At 37.6% G+C, this 16,708-nt stretch overlaps 1 protein-coding gene across 4 annotated transcripts in view; it reads right to left on the bottom strand.

Moving 5' to 3' along the window:
* Positions 1–16,708, bottom strand: part of PPP1R9A (protein phosphatase 1 regulatory subunit 9A) — a 153,433-nt gene that overhangs the window by 32,833 nt on the left and 103,892 nt on the right. For all 4 annotated transcript variants that reach the window (XM_069859648.1, XM_069859649.1, XM_069859650.1 and 1 more), the window contains exons 6-7: positions 13,357–13,492; positions 4,359–4,514 (exon numbers count right to left, since the gene is read on the bottom strand). In XM_069859648.1, the coding sequence (XP_069715749.1) occupies positions 4,359–4,514; positions 13,357–13,492 (292 nt within the window). The remainder of the gene's footprint in view (positions 1–4,358; positions 4,515–13,356; positions 13,493–16,708) is intronic.

Raw genomic sequence — 16,708 nt, 5'->3', positions numbered from 1 at the left:
CCATCACAAAGCTGATTGGTACAATTAACTTTGAAAAAAGGCTTAGCTACTTTTGAAATTCAATTTAGGCTGGGAGGAATAAAGGAAACATTGATGCAAGCAATTCCACCTGAGGAATAGTTTAGGAAACTTCTTTCCTTTGCTTGTGGCTTGGTCACTGTCTCCAGCGAAGATTCTATGAACTCCTCTTCCTGTCATTTGTGCTCACTTTTGGACTTTGCACTAAATCTTCCTGTGCTCAGTGAAAGCAGACATAAGATCTCATTTCGAATGAAAGCAGTCACTGACCATAACTGCCTGCAGAAACATGTGAAATGTAGAGGCACAGCAGGTGCACTAGCAGGTGGAACGCCCATGGGTCCAGACCAAACCTGCTCTGAGCACACAGCTAACCTGCAGATCACACGAGGTTCCTGAGGCAGTGCCAGAGAGCAGGTCTAATGGTTCAGGATGGAGGGTTGCCAGTGCATCCTGGCATCCCTGGAGCTGGTGCTAGCAGCAAGAATGAGTAGTGATGCTACTCCACCCAGTAGACCAGGAAACCGACATGGATGTGTATCTTTCTGTAATCTTTCATAGCAGAGGCAACTAAGGAAATATTTCAATTACTATTTGCAAGAGGTTTCTTACACGCTTTGAGCCCACTCAATCCAACTTGTGATCTGCAGTTTTCAGAGACCTAAAACTGCTTTATCTCATCATTCAATTACTGTTGGTAGTGAAAAATTGTGGAAGAACCACCTCAAAATGTCATGGTGTTTACGAAGTACCCAGGCCTTTGCTTAGTTCTGATACCTCATTTTTTTGGAGTGAGATAAAATCAGTGGGAGGATGGATGAGTTATGCTTTGCCCTTTGCAGAGTTAACAATGAAATCCAAAGGCCAAGACTCAAAGCCCTAGGCTACCTGCTTAACGTTCACTGCTATCTCTTCTAAAAACCCACATACCAATAAGCAGTACTTAAACAGCTTATTACTACATACAAATAAACTCGAAATTGTTGCATAAAGGACAATCTGCTCAGGTACAGATGGATTTAACAGTTATTTTTATACTCTGTTATTAAGTTAACAAAAATGAATATTGAGCACCCGGTCAGATCATTGAATCAGTACATGGTACAGTAGATCCCACCGAGGCAGAAGAAAAAAGACACTTTCCTACTAACAGACTCTGTACTCTGCACTGGTGAGACTGCTCCTCGAATACTGTATTCAGTTCTGGGCCCCTCACCACAAGAAGGATGTTGAGGCTCTGGAGCGAGTCCAGGGAAGAGCAACAAAGCTGGTGAAGGGGCTGGAGAACAAGTCTTACAAGGAGCGACTGAGAGAGCTGGGGTTGTTTAGCCTGGAGAAGAGGAGGCTGAGGGGAGACCTCATTGCTCTCTACAACTACCTGAAAGGAGCCTCAAGCTCCGCCAGGGGAGGTTCAGGCTGGACATAAGGAAAAAATTTTTCACAGAAAGGGTCATTAGGCAATGGAACGGTCTGCCCAGGGAGGTGGTTGACTCGCCTTCCCTGGAGGTGTTTAAGGTGCGGGTGGATGAGGTACTGAGGGGCATGGTTTAGAGACTGGTGGGAATGGTTGGACTCGATGATCCAGTGGGTCTCTTCCAACCTGGTGATTCTATGATTCTAAATGTGTAGCTGGACATCGACTTTTTTCTGTTTTTTCTAACAGTCCTAATTATGCTTGCAGACTAGACGAGTAACACTAACATATTTATGGGTTAGACTGAACAACAGGCAAGGTCAATTCTTTGGCAAGCAAATCTGGCCTCCATAGTTAAAAACTTTAAAGCAAGTTTTCTAATAGGGGAACAGAAATACCTTATTCCAAGTCCCACATAATGCCAGACAAATTCTTGGCAGATAATATTATGTATTTTCTAAGTCAATATAAAACTGTTCAGGCTTCATTTAAACAAAAGATATTTTGAATAATTTTTTGGCACATTTCCTTTCAAAGATGTCTCGGAGAACTGATTAATTTTCTTCAAAACTATAAAACTTTTTTTAAAAAATAAGGTTTATAGAGAAAGTACTTCGAATTCATCGAAGACTGCAAAAGGCAGAATGGGATGAAAAGCTGGTAAATGTTAAATACCTAGAGTACAGTAGGAAAGAAAGTATGCAATGTAATCTTGTAATCTCTATGAAATTTTTGTAGAAACATTATATTTCTTGCATATAATAATAATAATCCATTTTTCATAGATTTCATTAAGATGTGAAATATAATAGCTAATTCTTACATAAGATATCCCTTCTCCCTATAGATCTTGTCTCTCTACAACCATCACAGCTAAAATAAAGTTTATAGTTCTCTCTCAAAGCAGTTAAGGAAAATCAGTCTCATTTTTCCTGTTTTACAGCCAGGGAAAGAACACTGGCAGAATGACACTGATTCACCCAGGAATGCCCATCTCTCTTCTAATTTCCATTCCAAAACCAAGGCATTTCAAATGAAATTGCTCTCAAAGTACTTGAGTACAGTTTTCATTGCAAACACTGAATTCAACTAATTAGGTCAACCTATTATGCTTAAAGATTATGCCCAACCTACTTGTTTAATACTTTCATTAATCTCTGCAGTAAGATCAAGAAAGAACAGTTATTCTTTAAATACAATTCCAGAAAACACTGTGTGGGCTTGTGCAGCATGATCATGAACAAGTCGTCTAGTGTTGAAAGAATTCAAGGCAAATACCAAGAAAAGTACATGTACTCACACTGCAGCAGCTAATAAAATGCAGCTGTGTACTGTTAAATACAACCAGTGAAAGAAAAGTGGCATGCTCGTAACAGCAGTCAACTGTGTGGGTTAGTGAAAAAGAGTCCTCTCATGCAGCAGCATTTAATATTTTCTTCTCAGGCTCTCATCTGCACCTAAACTGTAGGATCCCGAAGTCCCTTAATCTGATCTCCTCTACAGCAGTATTTTGAGGGCATTAGATCAGAAAGGACTGCAAACAGCCTCAAAAGAGTACAGCAACAGACTGAGTTGATGGAAACTGTATTCAAGCATAGTTTTCTGGGTAATTTACTCAAAGGCCAGTGTGTTGCCCATCACTGCATCTGTGCTTTACATAGCCTTGGTACACCAGCACCACTCCGTGAAAGTTCGATGCAAAGGATTAAAAAATGAAGTAAACTGTTCTGCTAATTTGCATAAGAGCCCGGAACTTGAAATATGGAGGAAATTATCATCTGAGTAAACAAAAAAACTTTTGGGAAACAATGAGGACTACTGGTAGGCCTTCAGAGGCTGAAAATGGTAACAGCAGAAAAGGGAAAGACAGGTTGCTCAGTGACTGATTACTTTCCCTACATTATTCTCAGTAGAGAGTAATAACATATATTTATAGAAGATTAAATATCTACCTCGCGTGGAGGGAAAGGCAGGGGAGAGGACAGGGGAAGAAGGATAAAAAGGGAGCCTCTCTATTTTAAAATTCCGCTCTGGGCCTGGAATGGATCAGCTGCTTGAATCTCCAATGAGGTTCTGGCTACTTTCACCTCTTCCATCTTCACAGCATTTAAAAAGAACAATGTTCTTTGTTGTCATCACTCAGCACATTACTGTGGCTTAGATAAAACCAATTGTTTCACATCTTTATTTGCAGCAGAATTTATTAAAGTTCAGAAATACAACATAACAAAGGACAGTCTAAAGCAGAAATTTTTCTCAGTAGTTTGGTAAGTGAAGTTACATGAATTCAACGACCCCAAAAAGTATCACTGATTCAATCCTCAGTACCAGTAGATGCTACACAAACTCCACAACCACAGAGGTTTGGAAATCATCAGTTTGAAATGTGTCTACTTCCCTGATAGAGCATCTTTCTGTACACATGGCCAAACATATGATACCACTGTACACTGATGAGTCACTGTGTAATGCTATAGGAAGAGCTCCACATATCCCTTTTCACTGAAGTTTAGTATTTGCTTTTTCATTTTCCTGATTACTTTTGACTGGAAACATACAAAAACAAAAGAAAAAAGAGGAAAAAAAAAGGGAAAAAAGAGAAAAAAAGAAAAAGTAATCTGCTAGTAATGAATTAACTTGTACCTGGTCAACAACGGAAACTAAGTACCACCAACTTCCGTGCTGAAAACTTGCACATCACTCTCCGTCAATGTAACAGACACCTAAAAGCTGACGTTAAAACAATTCTGAAGAATAGTTCTACTTGTCCTAAGCAGAATCTTTTGAGTCATTCAACAATACCAAGTATAAAAACAGCTAGATATCACCTCTAGTATTCAAGAGAAAACAAGCACTGAGCAACAAGATGACTAGAAATCTAATTCCAGTGGTATTTTTCAGAAGTATTTTCTGAGCTATAACTTACCTCTTTGAATTTGTGAGCAAGCTTGCTGGTGTCCACATCACCGGGGGAGAACATATCATCATTTTCAGGGAGATCAAATACTTCAATAGCTATGTCACCTCCTGGAAGGGCAGGTCCCATGTCTTCATCATCTTCATCTGTGGCATATTCCCCTGTCTTAATTTTACAGCATTTAAAAAATTCGAGTTATCCTCTTATGAACCAGAAGCTGTTCAAAGTGTAATTAAGCTACTATGCAAATAGAGCATACTGCACACAAAAAAGCCTATCTTTTTCTATAGCTATAATTCTAGCAGTTACGAATTCTACTAGAAGAAGAAAAATACAATTCTAGCATTGCATTTCAGAACATTAAGAGAGAGGAGAAAACAGTAACTAAGAATTTTGTGGTTAAGCACTACTGGCTGTAAAGTTCAATGGTTTTCATCCTTTTCCAAATGAGGCCCTCTTTTCCATAGGAAGATGTCTCCAATATCTCAAATTTAACAAGAAATCTCTTCCAAATTGAAACAAAAGCATAATAGGACTGACAAGACCTTGATTAATCTTTTGTAAGCCATCTGGATGTTGTAATACTCCAGTGATATTCCATGCTGAATTTGAAATTACACTGGTTTGTTCTTTATTAACGACAGAAAAGTTATACCCACACAGAAAGAAAACAGCAGGAAAAAGAAACTAAGTGTCAGAGACAAGTTCAGAGACTGAAGTCAGAGTTTACTCAATTTTAACCTTGACAAAGGAGCTGCTTCTAGCTAGTTTTAAAGAGAAAAATGCAGGTGTTTCTTGGGCTGGTAAGTCGTGAGATGTGAACAATTTGCTGTCAAAACAAAATTTAAAAGAATCATAAGCTACAATCAGTATCTCAAGGTTTAACAAAATAAACCAATAATATTATAAGGAAGAACTTGCAATATTAAACCCCAAGTTGCCTAGAAAATCATTTGCATGTACACTCGTGCTCACTTCTCTCCATCCCTGAGGTGGCTGGGTACCACTTTGCTTCAGCAGGACTCCCTCTAGAAGCTGGAGTACATTGCATACAGATCACCAGCAGCCTTCAGGCTATGCAAACGACTATGCAACAAATTCCCTCAGGGCCACATCTGGCTTTTTAAAGCTTGGGACTCAATAAATACATTGAAAAGGAAGGGTGAGCAAAGGGGGTGCAGTCCTTCTCACATTAATACAGTAATAACACCAAAATCTTGACAGAACTACTCAAAGTTTTGTTCATGAGCTTTCAGTTCCTGAGATGAAGACCCATAATTATTACCAGAAGTATATTCCCTGTAGTGCTAGGATTATCTATTCATGTCACTTTTTGTCAAAAGAACTTCTCAAAACAAGATGTAAAGACTCAGATGTCCGAAGAACAGCAGCTTGAATCCCAACTTTGTACTTTAAATCAGTTTCCCAGCTGTTGTTTAGGCTTATGTAAATCTCTCTCAATTAAAAAGCAGTGCATGGAAGAATGTTAAGTCTAAGCGCACAAGTACATACAGACAGAAAAGATTTACATATGCATCCAAAACTAAGGTGATATAATTGCAATAAAACACCACCATTTCCTGGATATAGAACACATAGAATCATAAAATGGTTTGGGTTGGAAGGGGCTTTTAAGGATCATGTAAAATTTACTTTCTCCTTTTTTAAAACCACTGACATTTTAAAAAACAAAATCCAAACACACAGAAAGCACAGAACAATTTGGTAAAATATTTTCATATTATAGGCACTATCAAAAAAAAAAGGAAAGTCACCAATGTGCATGACCCACCCCTATTTAAAATGTCACTGTTAACACAAGTCACTTCTTAGAAGAGCTATCTCTGTCTCTAAAAACAGTTACATATTCCTCAATGAAATAAACAGTAACCATTTTTAAACATATTTTATATGTACTAAGACTAAGAATCTCAGTAGTCTTAAACAAACAAAAAAACCTTAACAGCTAATTTTGCTTATTTTTTTCCTTATTTAAAACAAAAGCAAAATACACAGCATTCACCTCACTGGAGTTTTCAGGCATGTCAGCATTACAGCTAAAAAAACCCCAACACTCAAAATTAAATTTACCAGTCTGTTATGCTATCCTTGTAGTAACGTCTCTTTTTATTTTGTTCCCCACGGCTATGTGCAGTTACTACCTAAACAGAAAATTAGGCTGCTAACTCTCCTGGCTTTCCCAGGAGCCTGTAATGCTACCTTCACACACCATGAGAGTGGTGAGAAGCAGAACAACTAACTCTAAACTCCCAGCAAGATTTCAATGAAATTAACTATTATGGGTACAAATTACTAACGCAATCCTGGTACTGTCCATTTTGCAGTCATTATCCCTGAAAAATCTATAAGGTGATACGCAACTTTAATTTCTACATGAAAAAAACTCATCTTGGCAGGTCCATCAGAAGGTGTACAGAACTGTATGAAGCATGTTAAGAGGAGGCAGAAATGGGGTCATTAACTACCAAAGTCATGTCCAGTTCAAGTAAAAAAGTAGATCTGTCTCAGCTACACGTGCTTTTTAAAGGAATCCATTAAATTAATGCAAAATCCTAATTATATTGACCAATTTTAGTAAAAGAATAAAACAGACTAGTTTAGTTAAAACTGATTCTGCCAAAGACTTAAACTAAACAGAAATACTTCACACAAAAAGAAAAGCAAATGCATATAAAAGACTAAGTTATATTAGGGAAAAATTCAAAAGGAGGCAGTATTCTAGAAGCCTCAGGAGTCAGAGTGTTTGAAGACAGACATCAGGTAGCTTAAAAGGAACACAAAGGAAAACTTTCTTTCAAACTATATATAGTGAGTGTCGGTGGGCACAGTCACTTTGGATCCAATTAATGCAAAAATGTAGTTATCAAAGCAAAGCACAGCAGTTTGCTTGTGTAAACAAGACAGTAGGATGACACAAACACATTACAGACCACTGAAATAAATGGGACTTTGGCTTTCCTCTTCAAAAAGCAAGTGATCCAACCTTAGAATCACATGAAACACAAATTACTGGTTCAAAAGAACCAACGCGTGCTTTAAGGAAACGTGTATCATAAACTACATGAAACATACTTTCCCTAAAAAACATTCTTTCTGCTGACTTTTACTTCACATGACTACCAGAAGGCTGTTCTGACCCTGCACCAGTAGAACAGCAAATGCCATTTTCTACTAGCATCAGCAAGGCACAGACAAAAGTTATTTTACTTCAAAATACCAAAGGCTTGTAAGGTAACAGTTGTTATTGTAGCTGCCTGAGGTTCCCTGCAATTCATTTCACATTCTTAGTTGACAACACAATATTACTTTACTCAATAGCCAATGAAAACTTACATAGTCTAGACAGAAAATCTCAAGTCTCTTCAATCTGTATTGGTGATTAAAACTGATCCATGCAAAAGACCTATTTCTCATTTCTGTAGCACCTACAGTTTAAGCCTATTCTACTGACAGTAACAGTTTCTGATATTAGCCACTCAGTTTTGCTATAGGGTATCAGAGCTATTAGCATGAAATTATCTTTAGAAACATGAACTGCAATTTCCCCTTTCAGAAGGGAAAATTCGTTAACTCACATTGCTTAACTGCCTTGCAAAATCTTGAAATGGGCCTAATAATCCCAAGAAGAAAGAAGAAGCAGCAGCACCAGCCAGGATAATGCAGACAGACCTTCCCCAAATCACCATAACAAAGGCTGCATCAAGCTAAATCTTTCGTTTGTGCTGAAACTTTCCCACAATCAGGGAATGTGATTTGAAGAACTACAGAAATAACTCAAACCCACCTCTTCATCTGACTTTTTGATAGTTTATACTTAAGTCTTTCAAAAGAGTAAAGACAAATATAATGGTATAGTGTCAATCATTGCTTTTACAGGAATGCTTTATATTAACAATCCTGGTAAAAACTGTACACTCAGTCTGAAAGATCTTTAACAAATGTATTCTTTGGGTGTTACACACTCAAGTACACTGCAGCATTTTTCTTTTTGTGTGTCCTAGGCTTTTCTTGAATGGTTCTAATGTTGCTTTGCTCTCAGAATGTCCTAATAAATGAGAATTAAAACCAAAAAAATATTCAAATTACTACTCGTGATATTAGAATACATTAAAACATTACATGCATATAACTATTTGTCTGTGGCCACAGAAGAAATAGAATTCTGCAATACACGATCAGTTGCTCATCCTGCATCACTACATGCAGCCTTCACGGGAACAGGCCATCTGCTCTATGTCACTTTTGACAATCACTGTAGAACATGAAGAAGTTAGTATCACATTCAAATAAAAATTCTGAGAAATGGCAGAATTTGACTAAAATGTGTACAGTACGTTGTGTTAACATAGCAAAATCAAAAGATTTCAGTCAAGGATACAGATTCAGGTCGTATTTAAGACACTAAATAGGAAATATAAGCACAATGCCTACTTCAAAGCCTTTGCGTTTTGTTTTCTGTGGATACAACAAATTAAAAGGATGTGGAATTTTTAGGAAGCTAGACAAACTGAAGATGAGTAAACAACTTCCTACATAAAAGGAAGTTGTGGAGAGGAAGGTGCTGGTCTCTTCTCCCAAGTGACAGGGGACTGGACGAGAGGGAATGGCCTCAAGCTCTGCCAGGGGAGGTTTAGGCTGAACATTAGGAAAAAAATTTTTTACAGAAATGGTCATTGGGCACTGGAACAGGCTGCCCAGGTAGGTGGTTGAGTCACCTTCCCTGGAGGTGTTTAAGGCACGGGTGGACGAGGTGCTGAGGGGCATGGTTTGATAGGAATGGTTGGACTCGATGATCCGGTGGGTCTTTTCCAACCTGGTGATTCTATGATTCTATGATTCAGACTAGACATCAGAAAGAAATTTTTCACAGAAAGGGTCACCGGGCACTGGCAGAGGCTGCTCAGGGAGGTGCTTGAGTCATCACCCCTGGAGGTGTTTAAAAGAGGAGTAGATGAGGTGCTCAGGGACATGGTTTAGTGGGAGACAGAAATGGTTGGACTCGATGATCCAAGAGGTCTTTTCCAACCTAGTGATTCTATGATTCTATAAAACTCTGCAGCAGCCTATCTAGAGGCAGTACCTGAAACAATATACTCTCCCAGCTTTACTGTAGCTAGCACAGGATGATCAGGAAATGCTAACACTGGATATTGTTAAATAGTAGTTGAGAAATAACTGATTCTGCTGGCTCTGCTGGGTTCATCAGAGCTTAAGGTTGCGAGCTGATGCATTTGTATCCTAGTTGTCTTCACTGTGGGCATCCTTCTTCTAAAGACTTAAATGAAGGGGCATCTGAAAGCATCCCGCAACCCTGGGATAAACTACAGCCCATGATAACAGCAAATTTTGAAGTGCAGGGATGCAGGGCATTTATACAGAAAACGATGTTTCTTTTTGGATTACTTACATAGTAAATGATGTGTCTTTTGGAAACATGCATTAGCTTGAACCTTCACCAACAAGTTACCTGTCATGTAACACTCTTGCAAGGCAATGGAATGAGAAGGTACAGCAGGCTAACAAGTGTCTCTCTAATTTAGCATTTGATTGAAGTCCAGTGCACACTGGCTGTCAGAAGTCAAAGCTGTCTCAATAATAGTGCTACTCCAATGAATTCAGATCTTCTAAAATAGCTGGATGCTGCTTGGGCTATGATGAAGACTGTCCAAAGTTTCAAAACAGAGGAAATCCAGCCAGCTGGTGTCACAGCAAGATAAACCACTGGGACCTGCACATGCCTGGCATGCATTCTCTTCCTGTGCTTTGACCAGTTTTACCAAGCACAGCAACGTGCAGTGAATCCAGGACTCAAACACAGACCACTGATTTCCTGCTCCAGAAACCTGATATGTTATTGCTGTCTCTGTGGTAAAGTCTCTGAGGCCCAGAATTGACAGCTTCAATGGACGGTTGAATAAAGATAATTTTCTTGTTTATTTATGCAGCACTGTAGCTGGATATCCATGTTACCATATTTTAAGATCTGAATGAAAATAAATAGGACAGTTTGACAGCTCTGAGACATAGCAACACCAGTATAATTCAATGCCACTTCAGCTTTAAAAGCCTTCAGGAATCCAAATATTCCTGAATTTCTTACAGACAGAATCACTATAATTTTGAGGAAGTGGACTTGAAATGGGTAGGGTTTTTGTACTTCTGTGGATATTCATTCAGAAAGAGTAAATCTTCTCACCTGAAAGATGCCCTGCTTACCAGAGCCAAAGAATGCAGGCTGGCGGTGGTGTTTGGTGTATAGCTACATAAACCCAGCCACATTTGCCCTTAGAAAGTAAGGTGAGTCTGAAGTAGTAATGCTCATATTTGATAGTAAATGGAGCAGAAGCGCTTGTGGTGACCAACAATGTCTCTGAACCATGTCTAATGTGCATTAGATCACAGCTTCCATCATGTCAACTGCCTGAGAATGGTGTAAGTTACATGAGTTTACGTGGATGGCAGTCAGGTGCCAAAAAAAATAATATCAGGATTGCTGCTGGCTCCCAATGAGGTTCCAAATAAAATCTACTTCCGATAAGTCTGTTACGTAAGAAAGGAAACATGCCAAACGCATACTTCGGTAACTGTACCCCAGACATGTATTCTAAGAATAAAGTTTACCACCCCCTCCCACATGTAAGTATGGCATCATACAGGAGATGGGTATGATCTTCAGTGACCTCCATGGTTTTGAGAACTGAAGTACTGCATTTGTTCTGAAGCCTAATACCTTCTCCTTCCACAAAGAGATCTTCAGTGATACTCTGGATGTCCCCTGGTAGATGCCTTTCCTTTCTTCTTTTTCCTCTCACATATTACATCAAAGTCCCCTTTGCACTGCTGATGATCAAAGCACGTGCCATTGTCAGAGAGTTGGCCATCATCCTCAACGTAGTGGTGCAATAAGAAAGAACACCTTTAAATCTGTTCTTTACTTGCCCTACCTTAACTTCTCAATATCATTCAAAGGTACTACCGATAGAAAATGCTTTCTGCTTTTAGTATTTTTTGTGTTAAAAATTTATGTGGGGGCTTAAGAGTTTGTAACCACTGAATTGCACATAGAACAAGAAGACACATGACAAAAAGCATCCGATATCTACTCATCCCTGTCCTCTTTCATTATTGTGCTAAGAAACACTTGCATGGTCAGCAGTACAAAAGTGTCACTATCAGCATCAACACAGGAACAATCCCTACTGAAGGCTGAGGTACTACTGGGATCAGTATTGATCTATGTGGTTCAAACGTTTTCTTTACTGTCAGATCTTGAGTTATGACATCTGTGTGGTGCATGCACAAACCTCTGAGAGTTTTTGCAGGTGCATGCGCCCTCTTGGTAAAGGCTGTAATGCACCAATTACTCACACAGGTCTGCCTTCAGCCACATATTCCTCTGTGTGACAGTACACAGTGAGAAGGATTTGAACATCAGGCATTTAAGACACACCCTCCTGCCAATATGGAAGTTATTGGACTATGTTTACTACAAAATGATGTCATAAGTCTTGAAGCCCTGATGTCTACAGCACACTGTGAAGAGTAATGAGAGGGAGTGTTTCTTTTTTTTGTTTTGGATAGAGTTCCTTCAAGAAATTAGTCAAGATTTTGAATTTTAATTCTAGACTAAACAGCAGTTAGAAGACTTACATTTTCTAGAGTGTGAGGAGAGAACAAAGAAGATAGGGATTATCTAGCTTTCAAGGTCTCACACAGGCACAAATACATACGCATCCCCAGTACAGACAAGAACAACTTGAATCAGTTAAAAATGCACCTATGATAGGATTTATTCTAAAACTTGTTAAAATATTCTTATTTTGAATATTAGCAGAAATTACAGTGAAGTTTCACTGGGGCTAGATAGGATTTTTACTTAGGCTTCTGGACATTTATGATTGTTCTGATGCACTGCTGGTTAAACAGTGTGTTTCTAAATCTGAGTGTATCCTGATTTTACCTCAGGGTATTTTTTTTCCCTACTCCACTGTTTAGAAGCCTTGTCTTCGTTCCTAAAGAAACCATAACTGAAATAAATGCATAGCATGAATTCTGCATCTCCCTCTTTCTATTGCCTCTTTCTGCAAATGAAAGAAAAAGTCTGGCCTGGGATGAGAACATACTAATACGTGGAGTCTAGCATTTCAAACAATACTATTCAAGACAATGTGAGATGATGGTGGCATCTTTGGACTATGTGGAGGCGGTTTGTTACAGCACTTGCCTTTTCCCCTAACCCAGCAGCTAATCAGTAGAGACAGACAGCAGTCTCTTTAAAAGCTCTCTCATTAATTTTTCTAGGTTTCATGGTATTAAGGCATATTAGGAATTCTAAAACAATGGGGAAAAAATGTGGTAAATTTACTGCATAAAGCTAATAGTTTCAAAATGTTCATGTAGGGACACCAGGCACTATTTACAAACATTAAAATGTGCTTCAGACAAGGTAGATCAATTCTCCATCCCATGGAATATCTGTTCATACAGAAACAAAAAGCAATGTGTGGAAAGAGGAGTCTTACCTGCAATTTTCAGAAAATTTCTTAATGTTCTGAATTAAGAAGAACATCAGCTCTTCTAGGAGAAAAAAAAGTCTAAAACTACCTCAACCTCCTAAAAGTTAGAAAGTGACTTTTACCAGTTTTAACAAAAAACTAATCTTTCAGTGCACAAGTAAACCAATTACATTCTTTTGTTTCAGATACAGATTACACCTTCACAAAACCAGCAGTGATTACAGAAGTAGTTACTTATTTGAAATTTTACTCTTCTGGAATAAAACAAATATTTTAAATCCATGCTGAGAAGCTTTTCAGTAACTTTGTTCTTCAAGTAAGTTTCATGACCAAAACATGTAAAAATCAGGAGCAGAGGTAATGGAGAGGGCCAGAAGTTGACCTCTGAGTGACTATTAAAAACCAGGAACTGGGAATACAAAACCAGAACATTAAAAAACATCCAACAGTGAAATGCTAGACAGTGTTACCTCATCATCATCTGCATCGTACTGTGCATAATGCTGCTCCAGCAGCTCTCTCTGGCGGCGTTCTTGTTCTAGAGTTTGGCTAATCAGCTGTGCAACCTCACTCACTTGTCCTGGTTTTTCTCGCCCAATTACAAACCTATACAAAACATTAGTGAAACAATATTACTCCTATTGTTTTATACATTTTCATTATTTTTAACTGTGTCTTTTATAGAGGGTAGACTCCTTCTCCAGTGTGATCACTAAAGCCTTCACTCCAATGTTCAATAAAAAAGATTCTCTGAGTTTCAACTTTACGGACAGAGACATGGAGCAGGGTAATTGTTGAAAAATGTATCATCACTTCCATTCCCTTTAGAGCAATGTATTCCGAGAAGCTACAGAAGACCAGATGCACAGTAACAGCATAGACACACTTCTGGCAGCTCACAATAAAAGGAACATGGACCAGAGTAACTTCTTTCTCCATCTCAACTTATAAGATATTTCTGACCTTTTATATTTGCCTTCCTCCTGTCTATAAGAGAGGATCTATTTCCACATTTTTAAATTTGACAGACACTATTTCCCTAATTTTAAGCCGCATTTATATCATCCTTTCATTACATGAACTTCTGTTACTAAGGAGTATTTTTCTCCACTGCTAGCTACTGCTGAAGACTGGTAGCACATTTCTTTGGCTTAACAAAAGACAAGGGAAGTACTTCTTTCTTGGTTGAGACTTACAAGACTTCTTCCCAATCTCGCTGTCAGCAACTGAAATTCAGAATTGGCTTGGATTGTAACACTTCTTTTCATCACAATGGCATAACCACAATTAAATATTTTGCTATTAGTATTAATGATAAACATCCATTATACGCTATGAAAACACTGTAAACTACTGAACAAAAGCACAATTTAAAGATGTCAAATGAAAGGAGTATTTTCTTAGCAGGCTAGAAAGACAATTTGGTAATTAGAGGTGAAAAATTATTACCCAGAGACGAAAAACACAATCAGGTGACACAGATACTGCATATGATAAATTATTTGTTTCCACAACATTTGGCTCAAATGATGAATTTAACTTATTTTTGGAATGAGTGGTAGAGATGTGTGTTATAACCCTTGTAAGGAAATTATTTTGATTGCTACTACCTATCACTGTTATAGTCATTTAGGAGTATATCCAGCTTCCCATAAGTGGATGGACCTTACTCCATTGCCTATGCCCAAAAATTTGTCAGACTCCATGAAGTCAGGCCCTACAGAGAGGAATATAATTTTGAGATGATTTCCACATCACCAAAAAATCCAAGTCAGTTACTTCCAAAAAGATAAGAAAAGTGAGCATGACTGACTCCACTTGAAATAATGACACAAGACGCTCTAAAAATTATTTGCAAGCAAGTCTCTTAGTTTAAAAACATGTATAGAAAATACAGCAACTAGAACAAAATCAAGGAACAAAATCAGCATTTTAATCCTGATCAAAACAGATCACAGTCTGGCACTCCTATCCTACTATTACAAAATATGACACTGGTTCTCAGTAATGATAAAGACCTTGGACTGAAAGAAAAAGAATGTTTCTTCATGACCCCTGTACTTCATCTGTTCTCCATACTGACTCATAGTGGGATTCTGTTTCCTATGAATTTAAATTTTGCTGCCAAGTATTACAAAGACTAAACTAGTCATGTTTTCAGTCTCAACTGGGAGGAACAATGAAGTTTTGATATTACAACATGAAGTAAAAAACGATTCAAACCATATTTGCTAAGTACGTCTCCTCTAAAGTAAAAACAAATAGAAGAAAATACAAAAAACCCCCTTCATTTTAACCAAACATTTTAGTGACATTATGCATGAGTCTATTACTTAGACACCGTAGAAAGCATCACATTTGTAAACACATGAGGGAGATCACTAATGAGGTAAATTACAGAACCACACGAAGGGATGTAAATATCATACTCCTTCCTGTCCTCTGCCTGGAATTCATCTCACTTGGAAAATAAGACTCAAAATACTTCATACAATCATTTTTTGTACACTGAAAACCTAGAACAGACAATACCTAATGTATCTGAAGTCTGGTAACTCTTGATTATTTAGGAATGGTTTTGATGCATTAGGCTGTAATGCAATAATATTTTCAAACAGGCAAATAAGTTTAGGTAGCACATAAAAATGTAAAAGCTTATTAATTGAATTTTTCTTCTCATGCCAAAGTCACCCAGTTTACAGTCATGTGATTTTTAAGGCTTGAATCATGTCAAAATGAAGTTCCTCAATGATACCTGAAGCTGTTAGGCATGAATAAAAGCCTCAAAGCAATGACAAATTTTAAAGCAAATTATTTGCCAAACAGAAACATGTAAGGAATATATAATTCCCTTAAAATTTACTGCTTTAAAGTGAGACACGTGCAAAGTGTCTGAAATTAAATATTCAGAAGTATTCAATCTGTGACTGATGTCATTTCTAGATAAAGAACTGTAAATCTGAAAAATGGAATACTACATTGCCAACAATTACAGATTTTACCAACTAAACCAAACATTTGTCGTGTGACATTCCATGACCTTAAGAATACCATGCTGCATATAACTGTTTAACTTGTAACTACAATAAACCATAATTTATAAATTTTTAATTTAAAGATGAATAAATATTTCTCTCTAATGAAACTGTAAAGCAGAAGCAGTTATTAAAATGCTAAGCATTAAATAGATCTTTATGCCTAGAATGGCTTTCAATACAAGCACTATCATAATCTGAAGTGTTTAAATATGAAAAAGAGACATAAGGTTGTGATTCAATGACCATAAAATTAGTCACTGAACCATAATATGCACACTTCAACAAAGTGGCTAATTATGTATTTCACATCATTCTAGCTCACCAAAATTAAGCATATGCATTTCAGACTTGATTAGTTAGTCTTAAGGGCCAAAAGTATTACAACAAAGAACTATAAATTCTATCAGTAATAATATATTTAAGAAACTTCTTATGCTTCTGGATACAAGACAAATGAAGGTTTTAAAGCCTTTAAACCTCCTCATGATAATGTTCCCCTTAATTATTAAAGCCAGAAACTGTAAAATAAAACCCAGTGAATCTGTGATGCTGTATTACAAGTCATCACTAAATCTCAGCCCCATTACTTATTATTTTGGATGTCCATAAAAGAAGGAAAAGAAAGGAGGTTCACTGGAGTGAATTGGGACTAAATTGTGACAACATCACCAGAGTAGCAGGGCATGAACTGACCTTGATATTCAGAGTAACGTACATTCAAGCTGAATTATCAGATGTGAAATATTCTCTTTGGTTTTGGTTAAAATAAGCAAAGACAGCTAGG

Source organism: Phaenicophaeus curvirostris, chromosome 6 (genome assembly GCF_032191515.1).
Source record: "Phaenicophaeus curvirostris isolate KB17595 chromosome 6, BPBGC_Pcur_1.0, whole genome shotgun sequence".
In the NCBI taxonomy this organism is placed as follows: domain Eukaryota; kingdom Metazoa; phylum Chordata; class Aves; order Cuculiformes; family Cuculidae; genus Phaenicophaeus; species Phaenicophaeus curvirostris.
The sequence above is the reverse complement of the archived record's forward strand: the minus strand, read 5'-3'. Positions and strand labels throughout refer to the sequence as shown.